This window comes from Cololabis saira, chromosome 4 (assembly GCF_033807715.1).
Source record: "Cololabis saira isolate AMF1-May2022 chromosome 4, fColSai1.1, whole genome shotgun sequence".
NCBI classification, from domain to species: domain Eukaryota; kingdom Metazoa; phylum Chordata; class Actinopteri; order Beloniformes; family Belonidae; genus Cololabis; species Cololabis saira.
The window spans coordinates 5,349,827-5,365,322 of NC_084590.1; the positions used below are offsets into that span (position 1 = coordinate 5,349,827).

At 43.1% G+C, this 15,496-nt stretch overlaps 1 protein-coding gene across 2 annotated transcripts in view; it reads left to right on the forward strand.

The window, feature by feature from the left end:
* The first annotated feature begins 3,118 nt into the window (after positions 1–3,118).
* The window catches only part of tbx4 (T-box transcription factor 4), a 63,016-nt gene continuing 50,638 nt past the window's right edge, over positions 3,119–15,496 (forward strand). Inside the window, exons 1-3 of one of the 2 annotated variants that reach the window (XM_061718695.1) lie at positions 3,119–3,215; positions 4,660–4,729; positions 14,936–15,123. In XM_061718695.1, coding sequence (XP_061574679.1) covers positions 14,938–15,123 — 186 coding nt within the window. In that variant the 5' untranslated portion in view covers positions 3,119–3,215; positions 4,660–4,729; positions 14,936–14,937. Of the gene's footprint in view, positions 3,216–4,659; positions 4,730–10,068; positions 10,195–14,935; positions 15,124–15,496 lie in introns of those variants that run through there. The other variant, XM_061718693.1, reaches the window with a different exon arrangement.

Here is a 15,496-nt window from a genome sequence, read left to right on the forward strand (position 1 = left end):
AGTTATAAAAATGAAAACAGCAATAGTTTCTGTGACGAGGTAATTGTTATCAAGGACTCTGGGCCGTTTACCAGTCGAACTGAATTACTCTTTAGAGTATTTCGTGTGTACAAGCCATTTAAAGATTCAGGCACACAGAGACACATTTTTACTGAACACAAATCCCACAATCAAACCCACCCCAAGGTTTCCCCCAACACGGATGGAAATAGTTTCATTCCTTTGAATGTGGCCGTAACATGAACACATTATTTCTGTAAGGAACAACATGTAAGCTGCTGTAAACTACGTGAAGAGAAACCTGGTCCTTGCAGTAAAGTAGACACATGGAAACACAGAACATGGCTGTGTTTGGGGTTTGAAGAGACGAGCAACTTCACAAACATGTCCTTTCTGTCGTGTTTTATATCTCTGTGTGGTTCTGACCAAAGTATGTCATAAAGTTTCATGGAGACCCCAGGAACCACGTTAGGGAGAATAACACAACTACTTTGACCAAAGATGATATTTTTACAGTGTTACCAGAAATTCACAAGTTGATCAAGAATACAAAAAAATACATAAAAACTAAAAGTTAAAATCTGGTGAAAGCTGGCGTGAAATATGTTGCAGATGATAGTGTCTTTTAAAGTTGTCTTCTTTTAAAATATCTTATAATGTTAAGATTAGATTAGATTCAACCTTATTGTCATTGCACATGTAAAAAGTACAGGGCAACAAAATGTGTATATATATATATATATATATATATATATATATATATATATATATATATACACATTTCGTATTCGTATATATATATATATATACATAGTGCAGATTACTAAATAACTATTGTTATAAAGTGCAGGTCAGATATGAATGATAATATATATTATAACAGATGAGATGTGATATATGATTTACACAGATTTGAATTACTAATGTTTACCTGTAATAATGTTTACCTGTAAAATAAAGAATACATGTGTTTTTGGAGGTATTCCCACGATCGTCTCAGGCCCATGAACTTATAAGGCTTTTCAAAGCTTTTATGTAAAAAGCCAGACATGTGACGGACAAGCAGGACTGTCAGTCAGACGGAGCATCGTCATGGTAACGAGGTCCAGACCTCTGAACAGAGGCCGTCGCGGCATTACACCCTATATCACTGCTACACTTTTCAATTTGCAACAAAATTTCAAAAAAGCTCCGTCAACAAGTCAATCAATCAAGCAGTCAGGTGATCAGTCAGCCAGTGATCAATCAAGCGTTTCTGGAGAGAAGCTGGATCCTCTCCATCGTCCAGTGTGTAGAATCAAGGGACGGGGCCGGCGGCGGTAAATCTGCCGCTGTCAGTGCTCCATGTGAAGAGCTTGCAGGCATTCTTCAGGACAGCCCCAAACTTTAACCCGCCATAAATTTATAAAAGTGAACGTCTGTGCTCACACCGGCCTTTTCTCCTCCAGTTCTGCTTTGATTTCCAACCTCTTCCTGAGAAAAATGGATGGCTCCGTGACTTAAACACTTCAGCATGTCGGCCGGCTTATAGCTGCTGTTGTTTACTAGCCTTTCTTCCTTTCTTTCTATTGCTAGACAGGTGTGGCTTTAGAGATCTGATGAGGACTAAAAACGGTACGTGTAGGGGAACATAACCAAATAAAAGCTGAAAGATCATTACCCCACTCTGCAGGGCTCGGGGGGCGTGGGGGCAAACTTTACATCTACCGGAGCCTGGGAAAAAAATGATATTTCAATATATTGTTGCGCTCTCTGTCACAATAAATAATCGATAAACTGGCGGCAAATATCGATATTTTATTACAACACACATAATGGATTTACGCGGTTGTCACCGCACTATTGTTCATGCACAAGTACAGTGTTTACATTTACAAGACTGGGAGGCAGTGAGGCACTATATGCAAAATTAAGTTGCTTACTGACTTTTCAGTATTAGAAACAAAGCAGTGCACTGTCCTGGTTTATATAAAACATGTTATTAATGTTCACGCACTTTAATTTGTCCAGCTGTACAGTGTTTACATTTACAAGCCTAGGAGGCAGTGAGGAAATATACAAATGCACTTTCTTTGTACATTGTATGAAGTTTTGGCATTGAATAAATGCATAACTACAGACGTTTTCCTTTTTATGGGTATTTTTTTCTTTTTCAGTCACATATATCGTGATATTTCTTACAATATATCGAATATCGGTGTGATATTATCGTTATCGTGGACCACACATCGCCACCGTATTGAATCGTGAGTTATCCGTATTTATATGAAACATGTTATTAATGTTCATGCACTTGAATTTGTCCAGCTGTACAGAGTTTACATTTACAGTACAAGACTAGCAGGCAGTGAGGCAAATATACAAATGCACTTTCTTTGTACATTGTATGAAGTTTTGGCATTGAATAAATGCATAACTACAGACATTTTCCTTTTTATGAGTATTTTTTCTTTTTCAGTCACATATATCGTGATCTACCGTTGATGAAATTTCTTACAATATATTGAATATCGTAGATATCGTGTATCGTGATATTATCGTTATCGTGGGCCACATATCGCCACAGTATTGAATGGTGAGTTACCCGTATCCTCCCACCCCTAGTGTGCATGCACCAGTTTCACACCAAGGCAGAGATGAGTGATCACACTCTCAGTCCAAAGATCCAAGAAAACACAATGCTCAGAAAAAAAAACTCCATATCCATCCTCATATCAGCTAATTCAACATACTGGAGGTCAGCCATGAAAAATGATGCAATGAAAGCCTGAAGAGGGGAGTGAGACGGAGCTCTCCGCCTAGTTCTTGACCCGCTGCGTCTACTGAAGCCTCAGCGCCGGCCTGGAGGGAACGCGGCCAATACGTGGTTGGAAATACGTGCTGGAGAACAGGCAGGGTCACAAGCTGCAGCCCCAGCCAGTGAGAAAGTACTGGGCCGCTTCACCGGCGGGAGAAACACAAGGCCAGAGCAGGCGGTGAGAAAAATGCAGCCCCCCTCCCCCTCTCCCTCCCAACTCAGCCACCTCCTATGAGTTACACAAGAAAATGTTTTGTCAGGGAGAGTAAAAGGCCAGACACCACCAGTATAAATCTAACACCCCCCAGCACCCACCACCCACCCGGATCCTGCAAGCTGAACACGGACCGCTGCTGCACTTCTGATGAATAAAAGTGATAAAAGGGACGCATGCTGAGGGAGGAGAACATTTAACAAGGTTCTGTGAATTCAATAATATTGAAAATCAAGTTAAAAATGGTTGTTAAGCATCCGTAATAGAAATGTAATTCTCGTCAGTTGTGTGAAAACCACGCAAAGTTATGGATAAGCCTTGAATACAGGCATTGTGAATTGTCAAATTGGTTTGATTCACCGCACGAATCTGCACAGATTATTTTTCTAATACTGTATTTGACCCGGTCTTTGTATGTTTTGACCGTATAGAAACTTAATTCTTACCATTGTAAGAATGAGATGAACCTGCTGTACTATAACTGCCCTTACTTTTTAACAACTTGTGCTTTCTAATATTTCACCTCTTTTCTTATCATTTTATTTCATTTTATTTGTTATTTATGTTTTAATTGTGTCTTGCCGTTTAATGTTGATGTAAAGCTCTTTGAATTGTGTTGAATTGTGCTACACAAGTAAACTTGCCTTTACCTCTGTTACCCTATAAAGTCTGAAAAGAACTGATGTCATTAAATAAAACAAGTTTGAGTTCAGAACAGAGGTGTCAAGTAACGAAGTACAAATACTTCGTTACCTTACTTAAGTAGAAATTTTGGTTATCTTTACTTCACTGGAGTAATTATTTTTCAGACGACTTTTTACTTTTACTCCTTACATTTTCACACAATTATCTGTACTTTTTACTCCTTACATTTTAAAAACAGCCTCGTTACTCTATTTCATTTCGGCCTTTAAAAAAAAACTATCCAGTTAAATTGCTCCATCCGGATAGAGTGAATTTGGTTGTGGTTGGATGAGAAGTATAAACATAATACCATTCCGACACCCTATTGGTTTGTACGAGTCTGCTCTCTGAAACACATGTTAATGCTCAATAGTACACATATATGGTTCTTTAATATATTTACATTATACTAAGATGCATTCATTTTCAATGGCTTTTGTCCTTAATGGCTTTTTTTTCCCCTTACATTACTTTTACTTTTATACTTTAAGTAGTTTTGAAACCAGTACTTTTATACTTTTACTTGAGTAAAAAACTTGAGTTGATACTTCAACTTCTACAGGAGTATTTTTAAACTCTAGTATCTATACTTCTACCTGAGTAATGGATGTGAATACTTTTGGCACCTCTGGTTCAGAACCGTACAGACATACAACTATTCTCATCAGTGTGTTTGTCTGGGCCTGGGGGGGGCCCGGTGGGGGCCCGGGGGGGGCCCGGTGGGGGCCCGGGGGGGGCCGGGACCCCCCAGAGCCACCAGTGGCCCCTGGTCTTTGTCTCCCCTTCAGCTCAGCAAATGGAAGTCATACCCAGCAGTCCAGCACTGGTGTCAGACAGCTGAAACCTCCTCCTGCTGCTCCACGTCACAGTGGGAGTGGATGGACGTTCAATTCCTCCCAAAAAACCTCAGCTCTTTTCTCCTACTATAAAGAAAAATGATTTTTTAGTTGTTTTTTCCCTGCAGATAGCTGCAGAGGTGCTGCATGAGTCTGAGGACTGTCCCCCCAGAGGAGGCTGCAGGAGAACTGCTGCAGGTAAGGAAGAACAAATACTATTTTTTTGGTCATCATGATGTTTAACGTCCTTATTTGTTTGTTGTAATTATTTATTGTCCCATTTGTTATCAAATGACTTGTGGTGTTATTTCATTTTGTCAATCACACTGCTGGGAGTGATAAAGCCACGTGTTCTGCATCAGCTCAAACGGGTTTTGCTTTTGGAAAACAGACACAACTGTGTAGTTTCAGCTCTATTTAGTCGTGAGTGCCATGCAGACATGGGCCTAAAAGCGCGGACTAACTTTCTCTGCTGCTGGATGTCATCCATCCTCCTGCAGGATCTGCTGTAAGGCCAACACTCAACGGGTTCACAAAAGTGTACATTTTAGGCTGTTTTATAGTGTTCAGAAACGTTTCATTTATAATCTAGCCTTTAAAACAATAACGAGACTAACTTTTACATTTTACGAAATTGTCAAGCATGCAAAAACATGAATCATTGAAAAATTGAAAAATAAAGAATTAAAAGAAATCAATAAATTACTTTGGATTTCTTTTTTAAATAACAAAATACACAGAGGTATATGTTACTAATATGAATAAATCCAAAGTTAGGGTTAGGTGATATTACTGCGCGTTGCGAGATCTGCGCTTTTATTAAGACAGTGTTCCCTGCCTGCAAGGAGAGTTAATCACTTTTTTCTACGGACATTAAATGACTTCACACGTAGGTATAATGGTGTATTTGGGATGATCGTGCTGATTATTTGTTCGGCTCTGGTGCAGTAACAGAAGTGCAGCCCTGTGTGACGGCGGGGCCCCAGATCTGAGCGCAACTCTCCATCCATGCATCTGCGGGAAACTCAGGGTAAAAGCATAAAGTCCTCGGGCATTGCTATATAACAGGAAGAGTAGTTTGAATTAGAAATAGTTAAAATTAGCCAAATGGGTTTAAAAACACGCGGTTTTCAGTTTAGACCATTTAACTCCCCCTTTGCAGAGTTTCTGCGTTACGGACGGACGTCAGTCAGTGTGAGCCGAACTTTATTTTACAGCTAATAATTAAATCAACCATGCAATTTTGAGGTACAATGTGAAATATCTGAAAATCACAAAATGAAATGGCCTTGATTGGAATGAAATGACGCACAGAGAGGCGTGAAGGTGAGAGGATGGAGGATGGAGAAGGAGCAGCTCAGTATCAACTCTGAGAAAAACACACACACACACACACACACACACACACACACACACACACACACACACACACACACACACACACACACAGACACACACACACACACACACACACACACACACACACACACACACACACACACACACACACACACACACACACACACACACACACACACACACACATGTCGCCGAGCAGATATGTAATTTGCGCTGGCATCTGATTTATCGACACACGCTTCATTTACAGCAAAACCACAGCATATATTTCACCTGCGCGTCCACGGCGCGGCCTCCTGCTCGTGCACGGCGCTGAGTGACAACAGCACCCGACAATATCCGACACAATATCCGTTATGCATTGAATCACGTTCAAGGATCCGTGCAGGGCGATGGGAGCCCGAGAACACGAGCCTCTGCTGCTGCAGAGCAACTTTTCACGTCTTCACCACCAAATATCCTTCACATATCCGCGTGGTTTGAAACAGCAATTAAGGCAAGGCAAGTTTATTTGTAGCACAATTCAACACAAGGTAATTTAAAGTGCTTTACATCAACATTAAAAGCAGTAATACACAATTAAACAGTAAATAACAAATAAAATGAAATAAAATGATAAGAAAAAAGGTCAAATAATAAAAAGCGCAAGTTGTTAAAAGGTAAGGGCAGTAGAGTCCAGCAGGTACATCTCATTCTATCCAGTTAAATAACTTGGTATCTGGCTTGACGACTGCCTTTCTTTTAAATTGCATGTAAATAATCTTCTTAAAACACTGAGGCTAAAAATAGGGTTTTACTTCAGAAACAAGGCATGTTTCTCCTTTGAGGCCAGAAGGAGACTGGGCTCTGCATGCGACATTTTTACCAATTTTGGATTATGGTGATCTATTGTATCTGAATGCTCCTGCCCAGTTCTTGACACTGCGTATCATAGTGCACTGAGATTTGTTACAAAGTGTAAACCTCTAACTCATCATTGCATTATGTACTCCAAGGCTGGCTTACCTTCACTGACATGGGGGAGGCTTAGTCATTGGTACCTGTTCATATACAAAGCTATATTAGGTAAACTTCCATTTTACATTTGTTCTCGGATCAAGTTGAAAGCCACCAGTACTTCTATCCTGAGATAAATGATGCTTTAATCCTGCTGTCCATTTCAAGTGCAAGGACCAATAGGGAAGATTCAGCTGTTCTGCCCCACTAGCTTGGAAAAGCCTCCAAAAAGACCTGAAGCTAAACACATTAGTCTCATTGTCTGATTTTAAAGCTCTTACAAATACATTTTTAAATGACTCTGGTGGTACGTGTCACTGTTTTTAATTGTAACTTATTTACTGGCACTGTTTTGTTTTGCTATCTTGCATTGTCCTTCTATTTCTGTTGTTGTTGATGTTGTTTTGTCTGTAACTTTTAAAGCTGCCATTTTTGGTCAGGTCTCCCTTGAAAAAGATCCTGGATCTCAATGGGACTAACCGGGTAAAATAAAGGTAAAATAAAATAAATAAAAACAATGGCAAGAATTACGTTTCTATACATTAACTGAAACCTGCCGCCCGACCAAAAGATCCACCTGGTCAGTCATTAAATCGTACAACTCATTATTCTGGATGGAGGTGTATACCGCGGGGCCGCGCGGGCCCCGGGGCGCGCTGTTATTCATAATGAAACATTATAAAAGTGTTCTTGGCACCAAATGAACTGCGAGCAAAACACACAGCAAAGGTTGGTCCTCACATTTAGTTTGTGCGACCCTAACTTTTACTGAGACACACACACATATGACTTGTTATTTGCACATATTTCAAAGTTGTTCAAAGTTTGTGTCTTTTCTGCACGCGAGGGCAATTGTCCTACTCCTGATACAGGTGTCGTGCCAAAAAGTGATTGCTTGCCAGAATCTGATTTCTTCTGATTTCTGGCCGCGGGAGCCGCACAGCAGCCCGTTGAGCGATAGCGATAAAACGTCAGATTTTCAGATTATGAAGCTCAAGAATGAGATCAAGTCATATTTAGGCAGAAACAACTTTTCATTAACTATATTTGGCCTTCAATCAATTTTTGGCAGGTGAAAATGCCTATTTTGTGTTGTAATGGTCCTTTAAAATTAGTTAAAAGCAATCCTGTGAGCTCTATATTATGAAGCTCAAGAATGAGATCAAATCATATTTAGGTAGAAACAACCTTTCATTAACTGTATTTGGCCTTCAATCCATTTTTGGCAGGTAAAAAGACCCATTTTCAGGGAGGCAATCACTTTTTGGCACGACACCGGAGCTCCACCCGTGAGAGGTGAGGGTGCGGGATCTGCGCATTCAGGGTTACCTGGACTATTAGCAGTATTTGACTAATCATTGCGTAATTGTGGATGCAGTGATGTTGCGGTGCATGGCCCGTCTTTACTACAACTGTCATTTAGCACACGCGTTTACCCAAAGCGACTTCCATCTGAGAGAACAACACAAGCACAAAATCACATAGTTCAGGTCCAGCTGGATCAGTGCTGGTCAGACTGCTGCTACTACTACTACTACTACTACTACTACTACTACTACTGCTACTACATAGGAGGTCCAGCTGGATCAGTGCTGGTCAGTGCTGGGAGTCCAGTTGGACCCAGGTGCTGCCATGTTAGTGCTAGAAAATATATATACATTTTTTTTTTGCCTTTAAATAAGAAAGCTTTGGAGCAGAGTTTGCGTTGGCCCCAGGTCGTGAATGCGGGTCTGGAGGTCTGGAGGTCTGGAGGCACGGCCGCCGATAGGGAGGGGCAAACGGGTCTGTTGGCCCAGGGTGGGGGGGGGGGGGGGGGGCAGAACTCAAGAATTTTTGTAATTTTTTTTTTTAAATTCTCATTAAATTATCGAATCATTTTTCAAAATGTTTCAAAATATGCCTATTTGTGGGAAGAATATGTAGTATTTGAGTTACATAAAAGCTTGTTATTTGTTTTCTTCCTAATTGTCCTTGTGGTCAAGAACCCCCAACACAAAAATGGTTTGGCCGCTGATCAAAATTTGACGTTATCATTTAATTCAACAATGGTCAAAATGTCCGGTCAGCACAAGTCCGGTGCTCAGAAAAGAAGAGAAAAGAAGAGAAAAGAGAATGTTAACGTCCATTAGCTTGTATAAAAACCTGAAGAGCAGAGGGAGAGGAGAGGAAGAGGGAGAAGGAGAGATCCGGGCACAGGGGGGCCCATCTTAGATTATTTTGTCTGGGGCCCCGCCAAGACTGTCAGCTGGCCTGTCTGGAGGTCTGGGGGTCTGGAGGTCTGGGGGTCTGGGGGTCTGGAGGTCTGGGGGTCTGGGGGTCTGGAGGTCTGGAGGTCTGGGGGTCTGGGGGTCTGGAGGTCTGGGGGTCTGGAGGTCTGGAGGTCTCGGAGTCTGGAGGTCTGGGGGTCTGGGGGTCTGGAGGTCTGGGGGTCTGGGGGTCTGGAGGTCTGGGGGTCTGGAGGTCTGGGGGTCTGGAGGTCTGGAGGTCTGGAGGTCTGGGGGTCTGGGGGTCAGGAGGTCTGGAGGTCTGGAGGTCTGGAGGTCTGGAGGTCTGGAGGTCTGGAGGTCTGGGATTGCAGTTTAGTTTAGTTTAGTTTTATTTGGCACATACAATAAAAATAACATCACACAAATACGTGCAGTTAAATGAAACTGTTCAGGGAGGAGCGAGCCAGCCATAGTCTTATGAGGAACCCCCACCTAATAACATTTAACAATATAGTTATTATGAGGATACAAAATCATAAAAAAACAATAATAATAATACATAATCAGCAGTGCGCTGATGGAGCCCACGGCTCTCCAGCAGGAGGGCGGACTGAGGTGAAGGAAGTGTCTGTCAGAGTGTGACCTGCTGCGGGTGCTGGAGGAGAGCAGGCCCCTCCACATCTTCAGGACCCCAGCAACAGGACGAGTCGCTCTCTCTTCTCCGTGCCTTTCACACATGAATGGGCCGAGCAGACATGTGCAAAATGTGTGTGTGCAAGCGCGTGTGTGTGTGATTCCAAGAAAAAACCCTCCATTTAGTTGAGCTCGGAGCTCTGCAGAGTGCGCGCTGCACAGGCGCAGGACGCAGCTCCGGAGCGGAGAGCGCACGAAGGCAACGCAGCAGCCCGACGCGCAGCCGCCTCCAGCGGCCAGCTGCAGCCAGCGGGGCCGCCGGGGCAGCAGGGGCAGCCGGGGGGCAACCAGGGGCAGCCGGGGGCCGAGCAGCCGCCGTGGAAGCGGCATCACAGCGCAGTGTGCAGGCCGGAGACGCCGCCGTGGTGTGGGGATGGATCCATGAGCGCATGAGCGCGGCTGCGTGAGGTGAGGACGGCTGGACAGGAGATGCGTCTGCACGGCTGTTAGTTGCGCTGTAAACTGATTATACTGCTGATCTGCCTGCTCTGTAAATACAGAGGGCTGTTGTCGCAATGATTTAAGATAATGGAGGAAGGATTTCACATTTCGACAAATGAACCGTAAATCCTTTAGGGAACAATGCGCTGCAATTATTAGACAACTAACTATACTCACTGTGGAGCAGAATCTGATTTAAGACCTAAATCTGACAAGGAGAGGACATGAGCAGAGTATATCCTTTTGGAACGGGATATTTCAGAAGCTATTGTTGTTACATCTAATATTAATAATTATTATATTTATATTTATTATTATTATTATTATTATTATTATTATTATTATTATTATTATTATTATTATTATTATTATTATTATTATTATTATTATTATTACTACAGCTGTTTAGTTAAAATAGAAGCAGAAAGCCAAGAAGATAAGCGGGGCGTTTGGGGCTTTAAATAAAAAATAAAAATTACATTTCCACATTTTTGCAACACCTGGCCCTTACATTAATGTAAAAACCACCGTCATAGTCTTATTTATCTAATTATGGAGGGCAAACCAGCCCGTGACCCCCTTTCTTAAAAAAAAAACAACAACCTGTCGTGGAACATTGATCGCCGATCAAACCTGTCACTTATCTGACACACACACACACACACACACACACACACACACACACACACACACACACACACACACACACACACACACACACACACACACACACACACGTAGTAGTGGTGTGTGTGTGTGTGTGTGTGTGTGTGTGTGTGCTGGCTATAGTACTGACTGTGCGTAAGTGATAAGTTGACTTGTTGATTTATCCTTCAAATGTTTATTTGACCTATGGTAAATTAAATTAAATGACCACCAATATTAATTTTCATTTATTTATTTATTTATTTATTTATTTATTTATTTATTTATTTATTTATTTATTTATTTATCTATGTTTATAAAGTTACCAATAGAAAATGTCATGGTAATATTAGAGGTAGATCAATTAATTGCTCCACAAGCAGAAGTGAGTGTTTCCTGTGACTCCCTCACTAGCAGGCCAGATGTGTGTGGAAGGAGAGCGTCCCAAACAGATGTTTGCAGCGGGCTGATAGAGCCGGGTTCCTCTCTGTTGGTAATAATAATATAATAATAAACACGAAGCATCACAAAACTTAGACTCGGCGTGTCTAACACTCGTGCCCTGCTGACGCCAGTGGTTTAGTTCCATCAAATCATGACATGGGCATTTTACATGTCATTAAAATTATTTGGATATTGATTCATTTTATAAAGGAAGAAATGAAGGCCTTTATTTGATTTTATTTTTTGTGAGTTGGGCCTTGCAGCGTGTGTGACAGAGCTCCATCAAGCACATTTCTTCCACCCGTCACAACCTTTAAATAACATGTTGAATATTTTATTGTAGCCTCTCCAAGTTTTTCATCTTTAACTCTCTAAAGTAGCCTTCAGCAGATCTGAAATGTTTTAACAATAAAAGTATCGTTTTCCTGTGCAGAATGTCGTACTAATGGTGGGCAAGTCATGTGACTTCTAGATACGTGTGTTTTACAAGGTCAAATTAGCTTGTACATTCATAGGAATTGTTTTTGTCCAGAAAAACATCGTGAATGTGCCTGTATTCTCGCTTGAACTCTTCCAGATATGCATAGTAGCTTATAAAATGTGTATAAGCTACTATACTATACGGCTGTTGTTGTAGCCGTTGCAGAGGTATTTGTTCTTGTTCTGTCATGTTTTAAAAGCAGATGCCTTTAAAGCAAACATTTCCTCTGGTACAAACAGCAGGCACGAAGCAGCCTTCCTTTCATTTGTTTTAATTACATTTAAAGGATTATAGGCAGAGTAAGTGATCTGGTGAAGATGGAATTGAGTTTTTTTTGTGTTTATGACCATACAAGAAAAAACGTATTTGAAGTTCAACAGTTTTCCGACTGGATGTCCAGAGTGGCAGAAACTTAAGCAGCTACTGACTCACGCCGGAGCAGGGGAAAGTTTTCCACTGTGGAAGAAGATCATGTGACCATTTCGCTGTCCGTCATTATCTCTATTAGTTTTCACAAATGTCTCCACCAGTTTATGCTGGACCGTGCCTCTCCACTTTCCCGTTTGAGAGAGCGGTGGCCCCGTGTTTCCACACGGTCCGCACTAACAGAGCTCAGCTTTCCCGGAGGAAACAGCAGCCGGCCTTCAGGGGCCGCAGGGCCGCTTCTAGAAAAATTATGACCGGGGCTGCATCTCAGATCAGAGGGGGGGCACATGCCTGGCACCTTATTCAACACTAAATTATGCATTTTCCCATAATTTCAAGCGGAATGATACTAGCAAAACAAGAAGATTTAAAGTGTATTTCAAGTGCATTTTTGCAGTACACTGTAAAACCTGATAAGTTAGTGGAACTCAAACGGTTTGAGGAAACCGATTGCCTAAAACCATTTAAGTTTATTAACTGAAACAATTCCCTCCTGCCTCATAACTGTTAAAAGTGTTATAAGTGTAAAGAAATATTCAATTGAGGTTCAAGTAACTCAAATATTTATTGTTAAGGTAACTTGGTTAAATACATTTGATAGTACCATTTCATTCAGTAAACTGAACTTAAAACTAATACGTATTATACACTCATATGTAGTATTTTATTTAAAAAGTGTTGATTGTATTAATTTGCATCAAGCCAGACTAACCAGACTACGCCGTAGGCTCTGCGTTGGTGTAACGCGGAACCATAAATCAGGCTTTACCCGCGCGCACTTGTCAGTTTTTTTTCATCTTTTCAACTGCATGCAAACACATAAACTGAGGGTGCAATGCTTATGCACCCTGGTAGACCCGGGCCTGAGGGGCCGGGAGGCCGAGCAACAGGTCTCCCACCGGCCTACGAGCCTCCAGCCACGTTTAGCTGAGAGCACTGGGATGTTACGCCGGTGATGTATAAAAATCTGTTTGAAATATAGCAGCTGCAACATGAACTGTAATAAAAAATGCATTTAAAGCGGAGGTAACTGGGAGAGGGAAACATGTTCACTACAGTTTCAGCTGCAAGCCGAGCACCACGGAGGAATTGTGTCTGGACTGCTTTTGACGTAACAGACAGGCGGAAATAATGGCACGGATGAATAAGTCTTACATTTATACTCACTTTAGCATCTCCTCGTGCTTTCACCCATGTGGCAACCACAGAAACCTTGATCCAGGTCCTGGTCCAGGTTTCTTTCCTCCTAAAGGGGAGTTTTTCTTGCCACTGTTTGGCTCAAGGTTTTTCTCCCACTAGGGGAGTTTTTTCTTGCCATTGTTTAGATAATAATTGCTCGGGGGTTTATGTTCTGGGTCTCTGGAAAGATCCTAGAGACAACTTCTGTTGTAATAGACGCTATATAAATACAATTGGATTGAATTTGCTACGATTCCACAATCATAGCCGAATTGTTTCATAAACCTGGATTTGCTCTTCAGATCTGGGTTGCAGTTAAAGAAATGACACAAAAAAACAAAATCACAAGAGATGTTCCTGCTCAGCTGTTGTACCTGCAGCTTTACTCCATCAACGGTTCGGTATCCTGCAGGGCTTGCAGCTCCGTTGTGGCGCTGAACGCCACACGATCAGAGGTATCTCTGTTCAGTTTATGTCTTTAGTCACTAACATTTTGCTAATAATTGTATATTCTTTAGACATTTCTACGTCTCACTGTTTGAATGAGAGGATTGAATCTTTGGATAAACACTGTAGGCATCCTGCCTCAATCCTGCCTCATGATCCTTTAAATAGAAAATATTTCTGATATTATTTTTTCATATGCATTGTTTCATAAATTACTTTTTACAGACTTTTTATTCACTTCTGAAGTTTATTTAATCAGTTCAAAGACAGCCTTTGATGTGCTAAATGTTAGTGTACTAAGGTGGAAAGCTGGTTTTATATCGGGAGCTTTTAGAAACTACAATCTATATTTGTTCGAGTTGGGAGGGAACAGTTATGAGGTGGGAGGGAACAGTTATGAGGTGGGAGGGAACAGTTATGAGGTGGGAGGGAACAGTTATGAGGTGGGAGGGAACAGTTATGAGGTGGGAGGGAACAGTTATGAGGCGGGAGGGAACAGCCGGCCGAGTTGGGAATGAACAGTTATGAGGTGGGAGGGAACAGCCGGCCGAGTTGGGAGGGAACAGGTATGAGGTGGGAGGGAACAGTTATGAGACGGGAGGGAACAGTTATGAGACGGGAGGGAACAGTTATGAGGTGGGAGGGAACAGTTATGAGGTGGGAGGGAACAGTTATGAGGTGGGAGGGAACAGTTATGAGGTGGGAGGGAACAGTTATGAGGTGGGAGGGAACAGTTATGAGGTGGGAGGGAACAGTTATGAGGTGGGAGGGAACAGTTATGAGGTGGGAGGGAACAGTTATGAGACGGGAGGGAACAGTTATGAGACGGGAGGGAACAGTTATGAGGTGGGAGGGAACAGCCGGCCGAGTTGGGAGGGAACAGGTATGAGGTGGGAGGGAACAGTTATGAGGCGGGAGGGAACAGGTATGAAGCGGGAGGGAACAGTCGGCCGAGGCGGGAGGGAGCAGATTACAGCAGGGCCGACTGTCTCAGAAGATCCACATCCAGGTCTGTTGTAAAATGAGTATTTCCCAGCAGAGCTGCTCACTGCTACTGACAGCTGAGTGTGTGTGTTAATCCTGCAGAGATGCTTCAGGAGAGGGAGAGGGCGTCAGCTGGGACGGAGGAACGGATGAGCCAGGTCCGGACCAGCGGGGACACGGATCTCCTTCCAGACCAGCCGGCCCCCGGCCTGTCCAACACTCCCACGGTTCCCACGGTTCCCACGGTTCCCACGGTTCCCACGGTTCCCAACCCCAGCAGGGCTGACCAGGTAAGGCTGCTGCACCTACCTACCTTTAGGAGGGAAGAAACCTGGACCAGGACCAGGATCATAAGGGGGGACCCTCCTGCCGAGGGCCAGACTGGGGGAGTGGGGGACGTCAGCAGCACACAGCAGGCAGGTGGAAGCAGCAGCGGGATGCCGCCCAGAGGGGGGTGGGGGACCGCAGGCATGTGGAAGCAGCAGCGGGATGCCACCCAGAGGGGGGTGGGGGACTGCATGCAGGTGGAAGCAGCAGCGGGATGACCGGAGGGGGGGGGCGCAGGCAGTTGGAAGCAGCAGCGGGATGACCAGAGGGGGGTGGGGGACCGCAGGCAGGTGGAAGCAGTAGCGGGATGACCGGAGGGGGGGGGGGGGGGCGCAG